Source organism: Archocentrus centrarchus, chromosome 15 (assembly GCF_007364275.1).
Source record: "Archocentrus centrarchus isolate MPI-CPG fArcCen1 chromosome 15, fArcCen1, whole genome shotgun sequence".
Taxonomy (NCBI): domain Eukaryota; kingdom Metazoa; phylum Chordata; class Actinopteri; order Cichliformes; family Cichlidae; genus Archocentrus; species Archocentrus centrarchus.
In genome coordinates this window covers 871921-897031 of record NC_044360.1, presented here as the reverse complement: position 1 = coordinate 897031, position 25111 = coordinate 871921, and the positions used below count along the sequence as shown (strand labels likewise).

Sequence of the window (25111 nt, the reverse complement as noted above, 5' to 3'; positions counted from 1 at the left end):
TTATCTGAAGACGTCACCTTTGGCCTAACCTGACAAAATAAAAAACAAACAAAAAAATATTGTGCTAATTCAGTGAAAGTCCCAAACCGTTGAATCCAAATTATTATTATTATGATTATTATTATTATTATGATTATTATTATTAATAATAATCATAATATGTATGCCATATTAAAGCACCAAATCCAAAACCAATGCAGTCATTAAAGAGACCAAACAGCCCATTTCTGTCTCAGACATTCATTGCTTTTCTATTAGAAATGAATTTCGATTCGTTGATCATGAACAGGTGTCTTTTCGTCAGCAGACGGATTCAAACCTGCAGACTGAGACTCTGACCGACGGGAGGAGAAACAAACAGCCATCAGCGCTGCAAGTTTCAGCAGCAGATATAAAATGAAACCAAACAGCTGAGAGGAGGATGGATTTCTTTCTGAGGTCAGTCTGACAGCATTAAAACTCGTCTTTAAATCTAATGAGTGTCACATTTCTTCATCCTAACAAACTAAACGCAGTTTCTCCGTTAAAGGTGAGAAAAGAGCAGCTGATGCGTTTAATCTGCAGCTCCTTCCTTAGAAGATGAAGACGGGTTCCTCCTCCTCCTCCTCACCATCGGAGGCTTTAAATCAGATTGAGGATCCAGTCAGAGTTTCAGAGGAGTACAGAGCAGTACAGTCAGAACTCTTTCATTCGATCAGTCTTTGGATTTTTTTTGCGGCCCTCTTTGGGCCCCGGCCCACAGTTTGAGAGGCCCCCGATGGAGGTCGGGAGCAACGGGAGGAGTAAACTCGGATTAGCAGGTTGGTGCCGTTTTTGTTGCAGTGTCAGGAGTATGAACGCTAATAAAGGGCCTGCTGATGGCGGCCGCTGATTGGTGGAGGCTCTGATGATATTTGGCTGCTCGCATCAAAGATAAACAACAGAAATCTTTCTCCTCCTCCTCCTCCTCCTCTGGACACTGAAATCTGATCGGATTGAAGGGAAATGGTGGCAATTAATCCTTTGGGATTGAGACCCCCCCCCCCCCTCCTCCCCCCCCTCCCCCTCAGCTCTCTCCTGTGATTGGCTGTTGCCGTGATCCCTGGAGACCCGGGCCTGATAAATGGAGCCCGCCGCCCGGCCTGTCCCGCTCTGTACTCATCAGCTTCATCACCCTCCTCTCCCTCACGATGACCGGGCGAGAGGAGCTCAGCGAAGAGAAGCCCAAAGTGAAGATGCTGTCCCCGGGCTTCGGGATCGACAAGAACCGGCTGCACGGCTCCGGGCTCCGCTCCAAAGGCTTCGCCATCACCGACCTGCTGGGCCTGGAGTCGGACCTGCAGGCGCGGCAGCAGCCCGGCGGCCTCCCGGGATCGGGGCGGCCGGCGGCGTGCTCCGGGCCCGGGGCGGAGCCGCAGGGCGCGGGCGGCGGCCTCGGTGGGTTCTCCTTCCCGAGCGGGTCACTGCCCCTCGGCCTCGGCTTCCTGTGCAGCCTGGCGGCGCAGCAGCCCGCCGGGACACCCTGCTTCCTCCCCGGACACCTGCCGCTGCTGCAGGCCCGGGCAGACAGCCACTATCTGCAGAACCTGGAGGCCCAGAGGGACGCCTACTCCGGTACGGGTCCGCAGCCTTGTTCTGATCACTCTAACGGGTTAAGGTGGCGCTGCGGGACCGCCTGGGTTCGGCTCGGCTCGGAACTAATTTTCTGCAGCTTCTCTGGTTCGAATCTGCTCGGATCTGGAAGCAACAGGAGCTTTTTGGCTTTTTCAAATATTTCATTATTTCTTTCGTTCCCAAATACATTCTTCGTTTAAGTCAATCCGGACCGGATTACTAAAGTGGTTTTCTTCAGTTCGGCTCGGCTCGGCTCGGCTCTCCAGATCCAACAGAACTTTGATTTTTTTTTTCTTCAGAGTCGTTGTTCTCTTTTCTTGTTCTTATTCGTTTCCCTGTAAAGAACAAATGATCTTTTATCTCTTTTAATCTGGATTACTATTAATCTGATTCAGTTCGGTTTAGCGGCCCTTCACAAAAATAAATCATTTAACTTGATTCAGGGTTCATCGGCTCCTCTTAATCTGAACTTTATTTTATGATCATTAAAATAATTTTTCGTTCATATTTAATTTTTTTTCTTTCCTGTTGCAGATGAAGAGTGCCTGTCCGACCGAAACGACTCCAAAAGCTCCGGAAACTCACAGAAGAAGGAAGAAGAGGAGACACAGGTGAGGCAAAAAGGGCTCTTCACCGGAAACAGATTTTATCCGGTAGGAAAAAAGCAGAACTTAACGAATGAAATCAAATAACTGAGGACAAAGATTTAAACATTAACATGTTTGTTCAACATTATTCCATTGCACTAATTTCATTCCTAAATATGTTAGCATATTTCTTCTGTGTTTATTTAATTATGAAAATAAGAATTCATAAAGAGAAAAAAAACAATATTTATATAAGTTAAAATGCTTGAAAAAATCGAACTGAAGATGGAAAACCAAAGCTTTGATAAACAACATAAAACACTCAAAAATGAATTAAAATAAACAATTCAGGATTTTTAAATTCAGATTTATCAGTTTTGAAGATAAAGGGTTAAATATAATTGATGATTTAATTTCTTTATTAGCAGAAAAATAGATCAATAACAGAACTTTGATTCTCCAACATAAACAGGATGTTTTATTAATTATATTTATTTTCATATCTGAACAGTAAAAATCTAACCACACACATATTTTATCACTGAAACTTTTCCCTGTGACTGAACCATAATTATTTGTCTTCTAGTGTCCATTATGACTCATAAGAGTTTAATTACTAACAGGCAGTTTTAAAGTGTGACAGCATGAATCGATCAGTTCCAGATCAGAGATCAGACTGATAATAATCAATAATCAGGTTTCATTCATTAAAGAGAGAAAACAGATGAGACCATAATACATTTATTAAAACACTGATCAGAGTTTTTATTCAATATTTTAACCTGATTTCTTTTTAATTTCAGCTCCTGTGATGTGTTAAAATGCTGTAAAATGCTGTAAAATGAAGCAGCTGGATGTAACCTCTGGTTTCTCCTGCTGTGCTCAGGACGGTGTTCACCTCCCACCAGCTGGAGGAGCTGGAGAAGGCGTTCCAGGAGGCTCATTACCCCGACGTGTACGCCCGAGAGATGCTCGCCATGAAGACGGAGCTGCCCGAGGACAGAATACAGGTGAGAGGACGGATGGGTCAGAGGGGGGCAGGTGTCTGCACAGATCCATCACCCGTGAGGAACGTCGACGTGTTCTCCATCAGAGCCTCTGACAGGAGAAACAGCAGAAACATCTCCGCAGCACAGACCAGCTTCAAACACTGAACCAATACTCGCTTTCATTTAGGTTTTTTTTTATTAATTTTCCAGGTTTGAAGAATTTTTTTTTCAGGACTGACACTGAAATTCTTTCCATAGTTTTTATTTTATTTATTTATTATTTATTTATTTATTTTGTCAGAAATGTTTTGAGGGTGTTCGTTATGTTTCAGGTCCAGAACTGAAATGTGCGCTAGTTATTTTCATTTTTTAATTATTTATTTGTGTACTATACTGTTTATCTGTCTACCTGCTCAGGTGCTGGGTGTGACCTCTGTACTTCCTGTGTATTTTCCAGGTGTGGTTTCAGAACCGCCGGGCGAAGTGGCGAAAGCGCGAGAAGTGCTGGGGTCGCAGCAGCGTCATGGCGGAGTACGGCCTGTACGGCGCCATGGTGCGACACTCCATCCCGCTGCCAGAGTCCATCCTCAACTCCGCCAAGAACGGCATGATGGGATCCTGCGCCCCCTGGCTGCTCGGTGAGCCGCATGCACGTCAGTGCCACACGTGCACCACAACGCCATCAATACACACCGATCAGTGATCAATAAGCCTTTAAAGTAAAGATGACGCTCTGGGCGTAAAGCATCTGAATATGTTTATGTTACTACAGCGAGTAAATAAACAATCAGAGTAAACAAACATGTAAACAGGGCTGTGATTTGCACCAGACTGAACCTGACTCTGACTCCGCCCTCTCAGGGATGCACAAGAAGTCTCTGGAAATGGCCAAGAAGTGTTCCAGTCCCCCGGCATCCGACTCGACGCGCTCCGACTCATTCTGCGATGCCTCGGAGCGACGAGGTTCCAGCGAGGCCCGGGAGGCGGAGGAGGACGAGCTAATGGAGGAGGAGGAGGAGGAGGTGGAGGAGGAAGTGGCTATTGACCTGTCCAGCTCATCCAAACAGCAGCAGCAGCAAGAGGAGGGCGGAGTCTCAAAAAGGACCGCCTCACCGCCACGACAGCAGAGCTGCGGTGAATCAGACAGACACAGCTGAAGGTGGTCTGACCAATGAGAAGGAAGGAGTTCTGTGCAGGCAGCACTGCGATGTGATTGGCTCTTTCAGGGAGCACAGCTAATTAAAGAAAACAGCCAATGCATCACTTGTTACTTTGCAAAGTTAGTATGCTAATGCCTAGCTGCTAGTATACTTTAATTATTGTAGGGTCTTTACCTTACAATATAAAAGCACCTTGAGGCAACTGTTTGTTATGATTTGGTGCTATATAAGTAAAATTGAATTGAAGACTAACAAATCTAAGTGCTTATATAAGAGTTAAAATTACAGCAACAATATTTTAGTATGCTGCTAATATTAACACATTAAAAAATCAGCAGAGAAATCACTGATCATGTTAGCATGTTAGCTGCCAACATTTGCACTTATTTTATGTGTTAATATTTAAGCTCACCGGGTTCAGCGTGCAAAGTTATGATGCTAACATTATTAAACTCGGCATCAAAAACATCAAAGTTCTGATTTTAGATTAAATGTTTATTTTAAAAAGTGACTTAAACTGCAGCTGGCAGGAAGCATGCATATGTTAAAATACCAACAGGAAAATATGATTAGTCATGCTAACACGTTAATGCTAAAACATATGCCATCATGCTATTCTTGGCTAACATGCTAATTTATGTAAACTAGTGTTATAATTTTAGGTATCAGCTAAAAACTTTGGCACTTTTTTAAAAAAAAAAGTTTAATCATTGCTTTAAATTTAGTTTTTAAAGCAGAGGTGGTTTTACTGCCGTTATGTCTGCATTACGCATCAATACACAAAGGTTTTAGCATGCGTATAAATGTTAGCATGCTAAAATAGCCCGACGCTACGACCTTACGGTGCTAACAAAGTTTATCGTGTTAGAGTGTTAGCATGAAGCATGCTAATCCATATTAATATACTGTCCCGTGCTAACAGACGTTTCTTTTTTGACGTCGTGAACCAAAGCAGCACGAAAACCACCGCAATGATAAAACTGTTTGGCTGCACTAGCCGTGCTCCCGGGAAAGAAATGCTTATTAGGGCAACAAGAACCGATGCCACGGTGGTTGACCTGCCTCAAAGGATCGGACCAAGTCTTCACTAAAAGACTGTGTGTGTGTGTGGTGTGTGTGTGTGTGTGTGTGTGTGTGTGTGTGTGTGTGTGTTCATTAATGTTTTATATCCATGTCTGTTTGGAATCAGAGAATATTTATTGTTTTATTCCCATTGGTTTCTGTGTTTTATAGTTGGACTGAAACTCTGTGAATGTAATTTAACTGTAATATTTGAAAAAGTCTCTTCATTATTATTATTTTATGTTTGTACAGGGTGGAAAATAAAAAAAATATTTTTGGAATCAGCAGAGATTTTCTGCGATTTATTAACATGAACGTGTCTGTGTAGGTTCTATCATCCAGGTCATAAGTCATCTCTGGAGCTTGAAAAAGGACAACTGGACTTCTTGTTGTTTCTTGAAGATGTTTTACCTCTCTTAAACTAACCCTAACCCTCTCATCCAAAAGGCTTCATCAGTTCTCTATTTAACTCTTTTCTCTGTTCTAACTGAAGAAGCTTTTGGGATGAGAAGCGAAACATCTTCAAGAAACAAAAAAAGTCCAGTCGCCATTTTTCAAGCTCCAGAGACTAACACAAACACTGCAGAATCCTCTGAATACCATATTTAACCAGAGTGAACACTAACCTGCTGATTAAAACTAATGTTACATATCAGCTGAAAGACTAATGCTTTTATTTGGAATAATACAGTTGCAAAAATCCACTTTTCATTTACATTTTTGTTTGAAAGGGCATAATTATATAAGGTTCCCAAATTTATATTTAGTTTTCACAGGAAATTCTCAGCACCATAAATGTTTAAATCAAACTGATATTGAATTGGTTCTATCAATTTTGGCAGCCACTGACTTCCATACATTTGCTGTACTAGCTTAAATGAAGCACACAGGTGAAAAAATACAAATTATATTAAAAAAGGGAAATCAGGTTTACTCATATTTATATTTCTGTTACACTGACATTGGTGGAAGGATTAGATAATGTGATTTGAATAAACATTTGAGATTATTTTGGAAATGATTCAAACATGACATTTTGCTTTCTGTATGAAAACAAAAATGTGAAAAAAATTCAAAGTACAATCAAAAAAAAACCAAATGTATTTTTTCCTGCTATCTGAATAAATTTGTATTAAAACTTAGATTCCTCAGTACACCAAACTCCATTTACAAATTGTCTATTTAAGAATTTTCATAATGTGCATTAACTGAAGCCATCAGTAGATTCAGCAGAAAAATCACTAAATGCACTTTTTTGCTAACCTGTTGCCCCTTCTGCCAGACTTTTTTTTTAGCTTTATTAAACAAAAATGTACAAATCAACAAATTAAATAACAAACACAGCTTACATCGACTATGTCAGTAAAATAAGAGGAAGCACAAGATGTTCAACTTCAAATAGAAACCTACCTGCAAAAGTAACAAATAACCACAGAACAGAAAGAAACAAACGCATACACTCCCAGAGATGAAAAAAACACACACACAGCAAGGGATGCACAATATGTAATTAACTCGACGAATCATTGTAAATATAAGAGTACAATCTTTGGCTTTTAGGAGATTTTGTAAGTTTTAAGGCCTTCTTATATAAATCAAATTCGTTCCTAAAATAAATAAAATTGGTGGGGGGTTGTGTAGAACTTGGCCAAACATAAAATGCCACTGACACAGATTTCATCTTTCTTGTTTCCTAAAATTAACCAAAGGTTATTTCATCTCTTGACAGAGAAGCTGGTGATTAATTTTCCTTCCAGCCATGCTGAACTTCCCTCCAAAAACAATGAACTTTGTCGCATGAGAAGAAAATATCCTCAGTGGTTTCAATATCTTTTTCATAAAATGCACAATTATTAACTTCAATATTATATTATTATTATTATTATTAATCCTTTATTTAGACAGGAAAATCTCTTGAGACTCATTGTCTCATTTACAAGAGAGACCTGTTATATACATCAGCAACAACAAAAATGACATAGAAACAATAACAATACAATCTAAAGTGTAACCTGAGCAATTCTTTAGAAGGGTAGATGTTATTCATAATTTTAAAGTGTGTCTCTTTGCTTTTGGGGGGTATGGGAAGGAAGGTACATAGTTCTCATCTTGGTGATTAATAACTTATTAATTCATTTAAAATATCATTTTTATCTCGGTGTCCAGGGAATAATTTTTTAAAGAGGTTTTGCATTTCCTGTCCAGAATTAGAGGTCCCTGGATTGACAAAGAGGGCATTTGCAGTTGTATTTTTTGGTATGTCCTTATATTTTTGATAAAATTGTTATGTAATCTCATGAAGTCTAATACAGGATGGTTGAAGCTGTACTTTGTACATAATTGTTCATAATCTAAAACATTACCATTGTAATGCCAGACGGTGGCTGCGGGATCAGACAACCACGTAACTTCCTGTAGCCGCAGTAGCCGTTTGGTTGCTAAGCTAATCGGCCGCTGCAACGAGATGACGTCAAAGATGACCGCTGTAAGCACTTTTAAGAAGGAAGTGTCCCTCATCGTGAGCAGCCTGGCCAGAGCGGTGCTGACGGAGATCTTCAGTGCGGCGGAGGAAGCTTCTTTAAACCAGCAGAACCGCGAAGCTGAGGTAAGCCGTCCGGCTAACTGTCGCTAACAGCTAGCTGTACGGAAGCTCTTCCGGTTCCATGCGCTCGAAGCAGAACCGCAGGTGTTAACAGGACTTACTCACCTGACGCTAATGCCGTCACAGCGAACTTCGTTTAAGAATCCTCTGATTTTAGTGTGTCAGTGACTTATTGAGCCGGTGACAGCAGAACCTAACACATTAGACCTGAAGATCAATTTTTACCTGTGAATGACCTCTGACCCCGCCGCTACACCTCGGAATGTTTCAAGTTACTGACACTAAAGAAACCCGAAAACAGGATCATGCCCAGCTTTTCTGTGCTCTCTGAAAGTTTCATAATGACCATTAGGAAAATACGTGAGGCATAACTCTGACTTTTTTTTTTATTTTACATTAAAACCGTCGTTTATGTGAGTGTGTGTGTGTGTGAGTGTGTGTGTGTGTGTGTGGGTGTGTGTGTGTGTGTGTGTGTGTGTGTGTGTGTGTGTGTATCAAAAATCTGCAGAGTGTAACTGCCAGTTGTCATGGAGGGTACACTAAGCAGAAGGAAGGTGGCTGAGGACTAGTGAGTGTCAGAACCACTGTCCTTGATTAAACAACAAAGATCCTGTGAATACATCAGGAAGATGGCACAAAGGATCATGTGCTTAATGAGTACCTCAGGCAGCAGAAACCTGAGAAAGAGGAGGAGGAAGAACAGGAACCATCATGGAGGGACAGCCCTCTGCATGGCATGTACCACCGACAGATCGAAGAAGTGGCTGACTAAGAGAAATATTACCAATGGCTGGACAAAGCTGGACTGGCAGACAGAGGCACTAATCATGGCAGCACAAGAACAAGCTCTGAGTACAAGATCAATAGAGGCTGGGTCTACCACACCAGGCAGGACCCCAGGTGCAGGCTGTGTAGAGATGCCCCTGAGACAATCCAGCACATACAGTGGCTTGCAAAGTGTTCACACCCCTTGAACTTTTCACATTACAACCACAAACATTCACTGGAATTTAATGTGAAAGACCAACACAAAGTGGTTACAATTGTGAAGTGGAAAGAAAATTATACATGATTCAAAACATTTTTTACAAATAAAAACTGAAAGTGCGGTGTGCAAAAGTATTGAGCCCCCTTTTCTCTGAGTGCAACCAGTTGCATTCAGAAATTGCCTGATGACTGCTCAGAATCAGAATCAGAATCTTTATTGTCATTGTACACAGAGTTGCACAACGAAATTTAAAATGCATTCCTTCTAGGTGCCTCAGACAATAAATAATAAAATAATAAAATATGAGTGATAAAAATGATTACTAAAATACAGTGCACAATAGTAAATTAAGACGAATCTAGCCCCAATACACACACCAACGCACGCACACAGTCAGCACTACCACCCCACATCACTGTCCCAACCACACAGAGTTCAGTTCAATGATGGCTCTGGCATAAAAGCTGTTCCTCAGTCTGTTTGTTCTGGCCTTCATTGTCCTGAAATGTCTGCCTGATGGCAGTAGCTGAAACAAGGAGTGTCCAGGGTGTGAGGGGTCCTGGAGGATGTTCTGTGCCCTCCTCTGGCAGCGGGCATTGAACAGTTCCTGGAGGGAGGGCAGGGGACAGCCTATGATCTTTTGAGCCGTGTTGATGATTCGCTGGAGTGTTTTCCTGTCTGCTGCTGTGCAGCTGTTGAACCACACGCACAGACAGTAGGTCAGGATGCTCTCTACACAGCAACGGTAGAAGGACACCAGCAGATTCTGGGTCAGATAGTTGCTCCTAAGAACCCTCAGGAAATGCAGTCTCTGTTGGGCCTTCCTGACAATGCTGGTCGTATTGATACTCCAGGTCAAATCATCCTGCAGATGTACTCCCAGGAACCTAAAATCTGAAACCAGCTCCACTTCATCCCCCTCGATGAACAGAGGTTGAATGACATGTGTTGTCTCCTAAAGTCTACTACCATCTCCTTTGTCTTAGTGGTGTTCAGGATCAAGTTATTCTCACTGCACCACCTTGACAGCTGCTGCACCTCGTCCCGGTATGCTGACTCATCCCCGCCTGATATGAGCCCCACCACAGTGGTGTCATCCGCAAACTTAATGATGCAGTTACTGGCATGTATGGAGGTGCAGTCATGTGTGTAGAGGGTGAAGAGTAGGGGACTCAGCACACAGCCCTGTGGAGAGCCGGTGCTGAGGCTGATGGCTGAAGAGAGGTGGGGACCTACTCTTACCCTCTGGGAACGGTCTGTCAGGAAGTCCTTGATCCAAAGACAGGTGGAGCGTGGTATCCCCAGATCTGACAGTTTAGTCACCAGTCTGCCAGGAAGGATGGTGTTAAACGCCGAGCTGAAGTCCACAAAGAGCAGCCGAGCGTAGTTCCCCCCCCTGCTCCAGGTGAGAGAAGGCAGAGTGGAGGGCCGTGGCAATGGCGTCCTCTGTGGACCGGTTGGCTCTGTAGGCAAACTGGTGGGGGTCTAGTCTGGGAGAGACTGGAGATGACGTGAGCCCGGACAAGCTTTTCAAAGCACTTCATAACAATTGGTGTTAGTGCTACTGGCCTGTAGTCATTCAAACCTCTGATAGTGTTCTTCTTGGGGATGGGGACGATAATGGAGGACTTCAGGCAGGAAGGGACAGCAGCCTGGCTCAGGGACTGGTTAAAAATGCTGGTAAAAATACCAGCCAGCTGAGCCGCACAGACCTTCAGTATCCGTCCAGAGACACCATCGGGCCCCACAGCTTTCCTGGGGTTCACAGTTTCCAGCACACGCCTCACCTCTTGCTCTTGCAGCCTGAGGATGCTGCTGCTGCCTGCTGAGGGATGTTGGATGGCTGTCTCTGATTGCTGTACCTCAAAGCGTGCAAAGAAGCTGTTCAGCTCCTCTGCCAGATTGATGTTACGCTGATCAACTAACAGGCTGGGTTTGTAGTTCAAAATATGCCGAACCCCTTGCCACACCTGCCTGAAGTCGTGGCTCTGGAAACAGTCCTCAATCCTCCTCTTGTACACAGCCTTGGCCTCCCTGATGCCCCTCTTCAGGTTGGCTCTGGCAGCGCTGTAAAGCGCCCCATCACCAGCTCTGAAGGCGATGTTCCTCTCTCTGAGTAAGCTCTGCACCTTTCCATTCATCCATGGCTTTCTATTTGGAAAAACCCGGATATTCTTGTCCACAGTTACAGTGTCGGTGCAGAACTTGATGTAGTCCAGAGCAGCCGAGGTGTACTGCTCCAGGTCCTGGTGCTTGAATACGTCCCAGTCAGTTGTTTCAAAGCAGTCCTGCAGCTGTTGAGAGGCACCTTCAGGCCAGGTCTGAACAGTCTTAGATGTAGAAAGAGCAGTTTTGCTGAGGGGGGGTGTATGCTGGAATCATAAGCAGGGACAGATGGTCTGACTGGCCCAGATGTGGCAGTGGCACAGCCCTGAAACCCAGCTTGATGTTAGAGTAGACTTTATCCAGTGTGTTGTTCCCTCTTGTAGGGCATTTAACATGCTGATGGAACTTGGGTAGAACAGTCTACTGAGTAAAAAGAGTCCACCTGTGTGTAATCTAATCTCAGTACAAATACAGCTGCTCTGTGATGGCCTCAGAGGTTGGTTAAGAGAATATTGGGGAGTAAACAGCATCATGAAGTCCAAAGAACACAGCAGACAGGTCAGGAATAAGGTTGTGGAGAAGTTTAAGCAGGCTTAGGCTATAAAAAGATTTCCCAGGCTTTGAACATCTCACGGAGCACTGTTCAATCCATTATCTGGAAATGGAAAGAGTACGGCACAACTGTAAACCTACCAAGACAAGGTCGTCCACCTAAACTTACAGGCCCAACAAGGAGAGCACTGATCAGAGATGCAGCCAAGAGGCCCACGGTGACTCTGGACCAAATGCAGAGATCCACAGCTCAGGTGGGGGAATCTGTCCACAGGACAACTATTAAGGCCCTTTCACACCAGACGCATAAATTGCGTGCGAATGTTTCGTGCGTTAAAAATATTTTTCGGACTCTCCTGTTCTTAATGCAGCCGTTCACACCAATCACGTCATTTCACAGGATGAATTTGCGGCATTTATTTTTTTGGGTCAAGTTTGATTTTTCTGACTTTCGCAAGCGAACAAACAGGACTGACCAATCAGAGCGCTGCATTTAGCAGAATGTGAGGTCATAGCTCAAAATGCGCACCGATGTACTGAATATACAGTGATGTGGGAACAATAAAATCATAATATTTTCCCTCAGACACACAGCTACACGCTGTTCCGGGTCAGTCGGCTCTCTGATATTATCCTCTGCCTCCTCACGTGATCCCAACTCTGCCAACAAGAACAGCTGTCCCACTGACATCCTGAAATATGTGCGAAAGCATCCGTGATGCAGCTTCAACTCCGGGATCAAACCATGAAACTCTCCCTGCTGCTGCTTTCTTATGAGTTGGATGAACCCATAAACTCTATTTCTTCCTTCTCTTGTTTAGAAACATCAGGACCATTACATCATTGCTTGATGTCGACTGCATTTTTTTTCCACCGTGCGTTATATAGGGAGGATTTAGTCGCAAAAACGCAACGCGTCCGGTGTGTATATAGGTTACACGACAGGTTCGCATCCGAAAGATTCGGAATTTCGTGTTGTTTTTATGCAACACATCCGGTGTGAAATGGCCTTTAGTGGTGTACTGCACAAATGTGGTCTTTATGGAAGAGTGGCAAGAAGAAAGCCATTGTTAAAGAAAACCATAAAAAGTCCCGTTTGCAGTTTGCCAGAAGCCATGTTGGAGACACAGCAAACATGTGGAACAAGGTGCTTTGGTCAGATGAGACCAAAATTGAACTTTTTGGCCAAAATGCAAAACACTATGTGGCAGAGAATTAACACTGCAATTCACTCTGAACACACCATCCCCACTGTCAAATATGGTGGTGGCAGCATCATCCTCTGGGGCTGCTTCTCTTCAGCAGGGACAGGGAAGTTGGTCAGAGTTGATGGGAAGATGGATGGAGCCAAATACAGGACAATCTTGGAGGAAAACCTGTTGGAGTCTGCAGAAGACTTGAGACTGGGGCAGAGGTTCACCTTCCAGCAGGACAGCGACCCTAAACATAAAGCAGGGCTACAATGGAACAGTTTCAAACCAAACATATTCATGTGTTAGAACGGCCCAGTCAGAGTCCAGACCTAAACCCAATCCAGAATCTGAAAACTGCTGTTGACAAACGCTCTCCATCTAATCTGACTGAGCTTGAGCTGTTCTGCAAAGAAGAATGGGCAAAAACTTCAGTCACTAGATGTGCAAAGCTGGTGGAGACAAACCCTAAAAGACCTGCAGCTGTAACTGCAGCAAAAGGTGGTTCCACAAAGTACTGACTCAGGGGGGCTCAATACTTTTGCACACCGCACTTTTCAGTTTTTTATTTGTAAAAAATGTTTTGAATCATGTATAATTTTCTTTCCACTTCACAATTGTAACCACTTTGTGTTGGTCTTTCACATTAAATTCCAGTGAAATATATTTATGTTTGTGGTTGTAATGTGACAAAATATGGAAAAGTTCAAGGGGTATGAATACTATTGCAAGCCACTGTGTCAGCAGTTTGCATGATGCTAGCAGGCAGGGCATACATGGAACGCCATAACCAAGTGTATGGCATAGAACATCTGTGTAACATACAGGAACATCTGTGCCGAGTATGACCTGGAAGTCCCGAGGTCAAAAAGGGACACACCCCCAAGGGTGGTTGAGAACAACAGAGCTAAGATCCTGTGGGACTTCCAGATATAGACAGACAAACTTATGATGGCTAACCAACCAGACATCGTAGTGGTGGACAAACAAAGGAAGAAGGTTGTAGTGATAGACGTTACAATACTAAGTGATGGGGACATCAAGAAGAAGCAACACAAGAAGCTGGATAAATACCAAGGGCTCAGAGAGGAGCTAGAGAGGATGTGGAAGATGAAGGTAACAGTGGTCCCTGTGCTAATCGGAATACTCGGGGCAGTGACCCCCAAACTGGGAGAGTGGCTCCAGCAGATTCCTGGAACAACATCTGAGATCTCTGTCCAGAAGAGCAAAATACTGGGAACAGCTAAGAAACTGTGCAGGACCCTCAAGCTCCCAGGCCTCTGGTAGAGGACCCGAGCTTGGAGGACAAAAGACCGCCCGTAGGGGCGAGCTGGGATTTTTTCCATACATTTAACAGGACCTGTTTGGTTTTCTTTTATTTATTTTGATTTGGTATTTTAGGCTCTCTGTACATTTAAGGCATTAATATTTTAATTGTTATTGTTGTAGTTGAGGAATTTTGTACTTTTACCTGCAACTCCTCTTTTCATTGAGTCATTTATTTATTTATTATTTTGGGAGTTTCAGGCTTCCATAGAATTTTCTGACGTCAAATTCTTGTTTTTTAAATTGACTTTGGGCTAAAAACCTTTTGAATGCAGACCAGCTTTTCACAGCTGGTCTGCATTAGTGCCGCCTCCACCTGTGACGGCGGCCTGCTGATTATGAGACGGTTTGTTGTGAGGTTTGTGATGCTCTCTGTGGTTTTCCTCGCAGGAGAAGCTCAGTGCTCTGGTGGAGCATCTGTGCGTTGAAGCAGTGGAGAAAATCCTGAAGCTGGTTGATCTGAGTGTTGTGAAGAGCGAAGGGAACGTGGGACTAGTGCATGATGGGAGCGAGGACGCTTCAGAGACAAGGCAGGCAGCAGGAGGTCAGTCTGTGCTTTGAGCTCTGATTGGCTGCAGTTTGGAGAGGTTTTATTGAAGGTCTCTAAAAGAATCATCACATGGGGAACTGCACTAAGCAGGACTTCATGGCCCTTAAAAGGGTGGTTCATTCAGCTGAACGGACCATCAGAACCCCCCTCCCCAACCTGCAGGACATTTATACCAATCAGTGAGGTCGAGGGCTCTGAAGCTCCGTAGGCCTCTTTCCCACCAACAGGGTTCCGGAGCCTGTGCCGTAATTTGAACCGTTAGGCGGGTTTTCCACCGCTGAAGCACTCTAGCTGGTCTGGAACCAGGAACACGTGCCAAAAGTGGCAGAGGGGCGTGACTCTGTCGTCTCAACATCCAGTTTTCTACCATATTACATGTGTATTACAGGAGAAAGTGAAGCGATTTTCACGGCTGTGAATTAGGTTGGGCTCTAAGGCTGAACTTGCTGCTTTGTATCAGTTCATATCACAGATAAAAGGACACAAAGTGCGTACTTGTCGTCTTGCTCTAATCGCTGTCTGTGTTTCCCTCTGTGCTGCACACAGATGCTGCAGTAGTTTGGTTTGGACCCTAAAACGTATTTGCAGCACAGAAAGGGGAGCGTGTTCTCCCACGTTTGTGCGCTTCGGCTTCCGTGTTCAGACGAGGACCCGCCCACACTCATACGTAAAGGAGCAGTTCACAGAAAGGTGGTGGGAACGCGGGCCCGTTCTTAATCGTTTCGCCGGTTCCTTGGGATCGGCACGGGAACTTGCTCGGCTCTGGAACCTGGGCGGTGGGAAAGTAGCATCAGACAGCCCAGCCACCCCGGACACTCTTCTCCCTGCTGAGGACTGAGACTGAAAGGCTGAAGAACAGTTTTCATCCACAAGCCATCCGTCTGCTCAACTCTGAGCCCTGAACGGCACTATTATTGCACAATGTAAATTCTTATATTATTCAGTGCATAGTGTGAATTATTTTATTCTTCTTATATATATATATATATATATTTAATATTTTACTATTTATTGGCTGCAGGTACAAAATACATTTCACTGTGCATTGTACTGTGTATAACTGTGCATGTGATGAATAAACCTTATCGATCTTATCTTACATGAGGGCATTGGCTCATTAAAATCCCGCCCACCTAAAAGTCTCAGGTCTTATATGCAAAAACCCTGTAGGGTCCGTTGTTTTGGTTTTCTGACCGAGTCGAGTTCCTTTTGCCTTTATTTGCGTGTTGCAGGTGAAGGTGGTGAGGTTCCCCTCCCCCCCTCAGAGCAGGCCTACATCCTGATCTACGAGGTCAGTGACTAAATCCATCCGCCCACCAGAGAACGTCCACTGAGCGAGCACTGACGGCTGTCCTCTGTTTTTCAGAACGCCGCCGACTCTGAGTGTCTGTTGGTGTCGCTGCAGAACCAGAGCGCTGACGGTGAGAAACAGCCGCCTTAAACGCCAGCAGCGCCCAGAAAAACGTTCTGATCCACAGCTTGTAGTTTACCTGCAGCAGGTGGCAAAAGGCCACGCCCCCAAGTTGATTGTGTGATTTTACACACATAAAAAATCTGTATGGATTTAATTGGATGCTGCACGTTCCCGCCATCCTCCAGACTCCATTCACAAAAACACTAATTTTTTTGAATGGAGGCTGGTGGCTGTAAAACGAGTCCCTTCTTCCTGTGTCGTTTCCTGAAATCAGCAAACTTTGATTCAGACGTGAAGTTGACGTGAACAAAATTCTCTGAGGTGTTAAGGCCCTTTCACACCGGACGCGTAAATTCTCTGCGAATGTTTCGTGCGTTAAAAACATTTTTCGGACTCTCCTGTTCTTAATGCAGCCGTTCACACCGACCGCGTCATTTTACAGGACGAATTTGCGGCATTTATTTTTTCGGATCAAGTTTGATTTTTCTGACTTTCGCAAGCGAACAAACAGGACTGACCAATCAGAGCGCTGCATTTAGCAGCATGCGAGGTCATAGCTCAAAACACGAACCGATGTACTGAATATACAGTGATGTGGGAACAATAAAATCATAATATTTTCCCTCAGACACACAGCTACACGCTGCTCCGGGTCAGTCGGCTCTCTGATATTATCCTCTGCCTCCTCACATGTGATCCCAACTCTGCCAACAAGAGCTTAAACTGTCCCACTGACATCCAGAAATTTGAGTGAAAGCATCCGTGATGCAGCTTCAGCTCCGTGATCAAACCATGAAACTCTCCCTGCTGCTGCTTTCTTATGAGCTGGATGAACCCATGAACTCTGTTTCTTCCTTCTCTTGTTTAGAAACATCAGGGCCATTACATCATCACTTGATGTCGACTGCATTTTTTTTCCACCGTGCGTTATATAGGGAGGATTTAGTCGCAAAAACGCAACGCGTCCGGTGTGTATATAAGCTACACGACAGGTTCGCATCCGAAAGATTCGGAATTTCGTGTCGTTTTACGCAACGCATCCGGTGTGAAAGGGCCTTTATTCAGACCCCCCCCCCCCCCCCCCCCCCCCCCCCCCCGGCGCCGTGTCTTCTGGTGGTGGTGGTGGGGAATGCCCCCATTTTCTCTCGGAGTTGCCACAGCAGATTTGTTTCCTCCTGATCTCAGATTGAGGAGCTTTCACATCTTAGTTGCTACATTGTGGAGCCGCTATTCTCTGTAACATTGTAATAATGTAAACTGAAGACTCAAAAAACAACAACAGATTCAGTTGGCGGTGAGAAGTGACATATTTTCTCAGGTTACACCTTAAAGTTTATAAAGATTAGGCCGCACTGTCAGACTGTCTGATCCATCAGTAACTTCCTGAGTCCATCTGACAAACTTCCTGTTCCCCTGTTGTAGGTGGAAATGAAAGCACGTGTGATGCAACAGGTGAGGAGACGGCGCAACGTGCTGGTTCCTCCCCCTTCTTACCTCCGCCTCAGGCTGATGACCATGAGTACGCTCGCTCGGCATCACCACTTTCCAGCAGCACCTCAGCAGCTGTCGGTGGGGTCAGGAAGAGGACTCGGGGTGGCAGAAAGAAGAATCCAGTCACAACGTCTGCTGAGGTGACCGAGACTCACCTGCGGTGCTCGCAGTGTGGCATGTTGTTTCCAAACAGCAAACGGCTCGCCGACCACGAGAAGAAAGCCCACCCGGTGTGCTCAGTGTGTGGCGTGCTGTTCACTGGCGTCCTGAAGCTCCGTGAACACGAGATCAAAGAGCACGGGCTGCTGCCGTACACCTGTGACTACTGCCCGAAGAGATTCAACCACAAGGCGCACCGCGACCTGCACATGAAGGCGCGGCATACCGGCGAGAAGAGCTGCCACTGCGACATCTGCGGGAAGGGCTACGCCTGTGTCAGCGTGCTGAAGACCCACCGCATGACACACTTTGACAAGACGTTCATCTGTGACGTCTGCGGGAAGGGCTTCTACCACGCCTGCCACCTGACGCGCCACAAACTGGTGCATCAGGAAGTGCGGCCGTACCGCTGCTCCACCTGTGGGAAGGGCTTCACGCAGGCTGCAAACCTGCGCAGTCATCAGGTGACGCACACCGGCGAGCGACAGCTCTGCTCAGTCTGCGGCAAGAGCTTCCGCTGCCTGAAAAACCACATCATCAGCAAACACTCACATGAGCTGCCCGCCACAGACGCCATCATCAGCTGCGAGGTCTGCGGTAAGAAGTTCCCCAACCAATCGCAGTACCGGGCACACCAGAGGAGCCACACAGGGGAGAAACCCTTCCACTGTGACATCTGCGGGAAGAGTTACCGGCTGAAGGAGCTGCTGCGTGACCACCGGTACACGCACACTGGGGAGAAACCGTACCGCTGCTCGTTGTGCTCCAAGACCTTCAACCTGGCCACGAGCTTCATGAGGCACCGCAGCATCCACACCGGAGAGACGCCGTACAGTTGCCACGACTGCGGCAAACACTTCCGCCTGCTCACCTTCCTCAAAGCTCACCTGCAGACCAAAGCTCACCTGAAGCAGATGCAGCAGAGGCGGGCCGATGCTGCTCAGAATTGAGGAGGATGTGCGTCTGATCTCCCAGCGTTCTGATTGGTCTGACAGGCACACGGGGAATGAAAATAGACATTTTTCTCACGGCTGCACTAGAATGGCCTCGTCTGCCACCTGACTGTGAGGAACCAATCACACATCTCAGTTTCTGTAAAACAGTCGAGTGTTTTTACAGTTCTTAGAATAAACGAGTGTTTCTAATGACTGCGTATTTGAGTTTTTACTGGCATGGGTCACATGATTTTATTTTAAGAATAATTTTGATTAAGATTTAGAAAAATAAAACATCCACATCAGAAATCCAGCTGAGCAAAAGAAAATGAAGGATGGTATTATTAGGGGCGTGGCCTCTTTGACTGACAGGTGGATGGGCATTCTTTACATATTGTCTGATTCCAACACACACACACACAGGGCTGCTCCACTGCACTTTCAAAATAAAGCTCCTCAGGCTGAAGAGGTGGTCTGGATGTTGTTGCTGATTTCCAGCCTAACCAGTCCTACTGGTCTGTGACCTTTGACTTTTGGGTTTTCTGTGATAACTGCTGATGTAATCCAGCTGTTTTCCATCTGAACAGAGGTGAGATTAAAGCATCTAATCAGCAGCTAATCCCTAAAGCTTTGTGTTTGAACAGTAGCTTTAATCATGTTGGCTGATTGTTAATCTGAAAACACGTCATTGTTTACCTGCTAAAGGGCAGTCTGCCATTTTTTTCTATGTCATCGTGTCTGAGCTGTTAATCCCAGTTTTGATGTGGGCTAATAAATCTGACAGATTATTGGCTGTAAGGGGCCTGATGAGCTGCATGTTTAACATCGATTTTAAAGTGAGTAGACAGACAAACAGCTAATCTGATTCCACTGTTCATCCACTCAAAGGGTTAAAGCTGAAAACATCAGGCACAGCAGAGGATCAGCTGTTTTCTCTGGGCTTTAGTTTGGATTTTTACTTTTATTCACACAGGAAACGCTCAGCAGTAACTTCTGGTCTCATTTTGCTCAAATAACTTGAACCTCATTTTTCAGCTCATCACATCTCTGATGATCGATGATGATTCCTGCGGTGCAAACATGACACTTTATTATTGGAATAAATCAGTAAACAGGAGGAGTCCCTGTGAAGACCTGCAGGGGGCAGCAGATCTGGAGATTTATATGATGAGAGTTTTTAATCCTCTGTCAGGTGTTCACAGGTATGAGCAGTGATGGTTTAGTTACCTTGAAAAAGTAATCTGATTACTCTTTTAAAAAGTAACTTACTTTACTGATTACTTGATTTTAGAAGTAACTAAGTTAGATTACAAATTACTTTAGGAGTTACATTCAACAGCTGCTGGTGTGCCAGGAAGGGATCGTCTGTATTTAAACAGCCGTAAATGACTTGTTGATCTATAATCTATGAAGCATCTATCAAACATATCTCTCATGAATGATATCAGGACATTGTGAGTGAGAAACAGCATTTCTATCACAGGTAGAAGCTGCACTCAGTTTTTGGCAAAGTGACTTTTATATATTTGTTTTTTATGAAGGTAAAAACTGTCTGACATTAAAAATGTCTTTTTAAACAGAAATCTGTCTCAGAAAGCTGCAGAAACAAATATGACATCACAGATCTATAAAGATATTTGAAGTGTCCAAAAATCACTGGATTGATTATAATGTAGGTACAATAACACAGACTCCTAAAGATTGTTGAAAAACAGGTTATTTTATATATAAGCCCTTCATAAATCATGCTGACTGCACTCTGTTTACCAATATAAGCAAAGACATTAACATAAAAGCACACAGAAACATCAGGATCACTTTTTGGCAGACGATCACTTTTGGCACAACACCGGCAGCACCCCCCGCCGCTCCAAAATAAAAATGACAACCAGGAAACGAGGGCGAGTCAGCCGTGTTTAAGGGCAGCATTTCCTCTACTACATACTGTCCCACCAGCTTCTTCAGCCCCCCCCACTTACTGGTTTGTACTGAAGTCCAGGTTTTGTTGTTTGGGTGCTGGGGGGCTCCTGCATCTGCTTCACCACCTGGTGGGACTCGCTCTATAAGTGTGACTGTGCTGCGACTCCAGATGTTTCCTCATATTTGACGTAGTGTTTCTGAAGCCAGATAGCACTTTGTCACAGCACAGAGCGCACAACTAACCTTGATGTTGTCCTCTTTAGCTGACACAGACTCACAGTAGTTCCTGTATTTCAGCTAGAAAACGTGCATCTCTCTCCTCCCTCCATTGTTTCCGTTTGTGTCGCTGTACTGTTTTTGTCCTCATGATGAAAACGGTCAGACGTCACTCCCCGAGACGCAAGAAGAAAGCAAACATATATCTTTGTACTGAGGAAAATCACAAAAATAGTAACGCAGTGACTTGGATACATTACTGTAATCTGATTACTGGACTGCAAATATTAACACGTTAGATTACTCGTTACCGAGAAAAAGTAGTTGGATTAGATTAACGTGTTACTGATATCAGTGGCTATGAGTGATTAATTTTAATCTCATATAAAAGCAAAAACAAACCCACATGAAGCCGCTCATGTTTCGGGTGATTTGGTCTCCATGAGGTGGAAACTGTTCCAGCCCCTCACACCAAAACAGCTCAGGTGATAAACAGGCTACAGGAAGCTGGGCCTTCGTGTCGTAGAAAGCAGGTTCTACCTGCCTGAGGGGGGTCGTGCTCCTTATCAGTGAGGTCGCTTTAGTAGAAACATGTGGTGTCTGATCTACTATGTATGTATGGTTTTTTCCTTTAGGATGAAAGCGTTGAGTTTAGGCCTCCAATTGATGCCACCACAAAGGTATGCACATGGGGCCCCATGCTGGGCTATCTCTTTCCAAATAAGGAGCTGACCATACATCCATATGGTAAACAACTTTATGATCGGTTGAGCTGCTCTCCACACCTGTATATGGTAAAAGTCAGGAATGTGGGAGTTGGCCAGAGAGGACAGTTTATAACCTTTGTGATTCCTCTTCTTGAAACAGCGTCAGGAAGATTGGGCCTCCTCTCCCTGTGTCTCACGAAGCATCTGTTTGATACAGCAAACACTTCAGTAGAAACACTTCAGTAGAAACACCTTCAAACACTGAAATTGGTTTTAATGTGAATTTTTAAGCTGCAGTTTCAGCGCTGCTGCTGAAATCTGCTCGCTGTCTGAACTTAAATGACTCGATTTTATAATCATAATGTAACCAGTAAGAAGATGCAGCTGCGCTGTGACGTTAAGATCAGCTCTCTGCTGGGACGCTGAGGTCATTCCCAGTTCAACCACCAACACCTGCAGACGCCAAACTGGGAAACCTGAAGAAACCTGTAAGCTTTTACAGCTTTATGTGCTCAGGCTTGAATCTGTTCATGTTGTAATGAACCCAGTTCCCCATCAAACAGGAAATGTGCTTCAGTTACATCATATTTAAATGATTATGTTTGATGACAGGGAGCAAAGAAATAATACTGGACAGTTTGCATTCAGTAGTTTATATATACATATAATTTTGCACTATCATTGTACACATTGCACATGTACATCATCTCCTTGTACTACACCTGCTACAGTGTGTGTGTGTGTGTGTGTGTGTGTGTGTTTAATACTCTGTATTTTGCTTCTATATTTATTCTATCTGTATATAGTCTCTACAGTCTTTTTTATATAGTTTACTTTATATCCTATTGATTTAAGTGTTAGTTCATGTGCAAATGTTTTTTGGTCTTATATATAAAATGTTGAGCGGCCTGGGCCGAAGAATGTCAGTGCTGGTAGTGATGTGTTACCTGTACATGATAATAATAAACTAAACAGCTAAACTACACAAAGGAAGTGATGTAACAGCTGTCCACCAGTAAGAAGACAAGAAATGATTTGTAGGGGTGAAAATGATAATAAAATAATGTACTGTGGCATTACAATTATAATATTTAAACAAATTAGAATTAGAAATTCAAAAAGCAAGAAAATCATAATTATGGGATTCAAAATTTAAACTCCACAAAATTACTTTATTACACATTTACTGACTAACAAATAAAATAATGCATACAATTTTGAGGCAGTATGAGATAAACTGTCTAAAGTAATCAGAATGATGAATGAATGAATAAAAGTAAAAAGTTTATTTTATTTGAATTTTGAACTCTTTCAATCTTCAAACTTCAGCTCAGAGTGAGAAACATTCATAATGTAGCAGAACTGCTTTCAGGTTTATGTTGAATCGTTCAGCAGAGTTTCCGTGTTCCTCCTGTGTGTTCGGCACTAAGCTTCCTCCATACCTGCTGCACCTGGACACACCTGAGGGGGTGGGAGGGGGCGAAGGGGCCGGCTCTGAGGAGCTGAGGTCTTCCAGTCTCACAGCTGACTGCTCAAGATTGACATGGCCGCTCGCAGCAGGGCGACCGGACTCTTCAGGACCGTCCTGAGCACATGCGGGGCTCCGGGACCGGGACGCGCTCCGGCCCGGCGCGGCAGGTGTCTCTCCTACCAGCCTGCTCGTCCCTCGGGGACCTGGAGCACCGAGCTGTCCCGGCTCTCCCAGCGCGACCTGTACCAGCTGTCCGTCAGGGACCCGGATCGGTTCTGGGGGTCCGCCGCCGGCTCCCGGCTGCGCTGGATAGAACCGTTCCGGCGGGTCCGGGACTGCGACCTGACCAGCGGGAGGATCAGCTGGTTCCTGGGAGGAAAGCTCAACGTGTCCGGTGAGTCTCCCCGCCGATCAATAACCTGATCGGTCCCGATATTTAATTCAAGTTTCCCTAACAGAGGGTCAAAGAGTCGGTCACGTGTTTCCAGTCCGGATCCTCCCACAGCCAATCAATAACATCCCAATAACCCTGTTACTGATCAGTGATCGATCCTGAGCCGGAGGCAGCGGCTCCACTGACCGACCTGCGCCAGACTTCATTCAAAATTCCGCTGCATTTACGCGCGTGCGCGCGCGGCTGCTGTTTCTGCGCTTTGAATCTGATCGAAGTTCATCAGAAACATCAGGGCGCATGCGCCACTGAGCCTTCGTCTTTACGCTGGTTTCCACAGGAATCTAATCTATCGATCAGTAACAGCAGCGTTAAAGTTAATCAGTTAACAGCCCTTCTTAAGTTATAATAACATCATAACTGATGCGTTTAAGTTACTGTATCTAATTTTATTATAATGACTTCATTTAGTCACTTACGGAAAACAGATGAAGTTTTCTGCCTGTTTTTGATGCTTTGGTTTTGAATGATTACAGAAAAACTGAATTTGAACTGCAAAGAAAACTTAAAGTGATCGAGCTGCTGTGATGGAGGGACTGAATGAAGGTGTCATTGTTGCACAGCTTGATCATTAAAGGCCTGAGCTGGTGCAGTGCTGGTTTAATGGTGGTGGGTGTGATTCAATTCAATTTAATTCAATTCAATTTTATTTATATAGCACCAAATCACAACAACCTCAAGGCGCTTTGTATTGTGGGTAAAGACCCTACAATAATACAGAGAAAACCCAACAGTCTAAACGACCCCCTATGAGCAGCACTTTGTGACAGTGGGAAGGAAAAACTCCCTTTAACAGGAAGAAACCTCCATCGGAACCAGGCTCAGGGAGGGGGGGTCATCTGCTGTGAGGGGGGAGAGACAGAGATTAATAATAACTAATGATTAAATACAGAGTGGAGTATAAACAGAGTAAATAAGGGGAATGAAAAGACAAAGTGCATCATGGGAACCCCCCAGCAGACTAGGCCTATAGCAGCATAACTAAGGGAGGGTTCAGGGTCACCTGATCCAGCCCTAACTATAAGCTTGATCATAAAGGAAAGTTTGAAGCCTAATCTTAAAAATAGAGAGGGTGTCTGTCTCCTGAATCCAAGCTGGAAGCTGGTTCCACAGAAGAGGGGCCTGAAAGCTGAAGGCTCTGCCTCCCATTCTACTCTTAAGTATCCTAGGAACCACAAGTAAGCCAGCAGTCTGAGAGAGAAGTGCTCTGTTGGGGTGATATGGTACTATGAGGTCTTTGAGATAAGATGGGGCCTGATTATTCAAGACCTTGTAGGTGAGGAGAAGAATTTTAAATTCTATTCTGGATTTAACAGGGATGATGGGGGAGTGATGGGGTGGTTGGTGTTGAGGCCTTTGATTACTGATCAGTCACGGTTTAAAGCTCCAGCTCTGTGAGCGGCTCATGTCTTGGATCCATATTAAAGACGACAGAAAGTTCATTTATCAGCTTTGTGTCTGTTTCAGGGAGTTCGGTGAGTTGTTGTGAGTCTGCCTGCGTGCAGTCCTGTGCATCTTTAACCTTTAGTTTATGAACTGAGCCCTTTAAAACAGACTTGTAGAACTGATCCATCACTGAAAATGTTTATATGGGTCGTGTTATTAATGCACATCATTTGAACGTGGCCTTTAACTCCCTCGC

At 44.5% G+C, this 25111-nt stretch overlaps 3 protein-coding genes across 4 annotated transcripts in view; all 3 read left to right on the top strand.

The window, feature by feature from the left end:
* The first annotated feature begins 1040 nt into the window (after nucleotides 1-1040).
* On the top strand, nucleotides 1041-5675 carry vsx1 (visual system homeobox 1 homolog, chx10-like). Its single transcript, XM_030748216.1, is given in 6 exon segments — nucleotides 1041-1593; nucleotides 2128-2183; nucleotides 2185-2204; nucleotides 3067-3190; nucleotides 3627-3807; nucleotides 4031-5675. Coding segments are annotated over 6 exon segments (1101 nt in total). The 5' UTR covers nucleotides 1041-1169; the 3' UTR covers nucleotides 4327-5675.
* A 2113-nt stretch (nucleotides 5676-7788) lies between these two features.
* On the top strand, nucleotides 7789-18884 carry LOC115793296 (zinc finger protein 708-like). Of its 2 annotated transcripts, XM_030748214.1 has the most exons (5): nucleotides 7789-7996; nucleotides 14546-14699; nucleotides 15938-15996; nucleotides 16072-16126; nucleotides 17542-18883. In XM_030748214.1, the coding sequence occupies exons 1-5, from the start codon at nucleotides 7856-7858 to the stop codon at nucleotides 18717-18719; spliced, it is 1587 nt and encodes a 528-aa protein (XP_030604074.1). In that variant the 5' UTR covers nucleotides 7789-7855; the 3' UTR covers nucleotides 18720-18883. The 2 variants fall into 2 exon arrangements, with proteins under 2 accessions (XP_030604074.1, XP_030604075.1); XM_030748215.1 differs by lacking the exons at nucleotides 15938-15996; nucleotides 16072-16126 and having other exon boundaries at nucleotides 17542-18884.
* A 4198-nt stretch (nucleotides 18885-23082) lies between these two features.
* Nucleotides 23083-25111, top strand: part of acss1 (acyl-CoA synthetase short chain family member 1) — a 30926-nt gene continuing 28897 nt past the window's right edge. Inside the window, exon 1 of the mRNA XM_030747437.1 lies at nucleotides 23083-23412. Coding sequence (XP_030603297.1) covers nucleotides 23091-23412 — 322 coding nt within the window. The 5' untranslated portion in view covers nucleotides 23083-23090. The remainder of the gene's footprint in view (nucleotides 23413-25111) is intronic.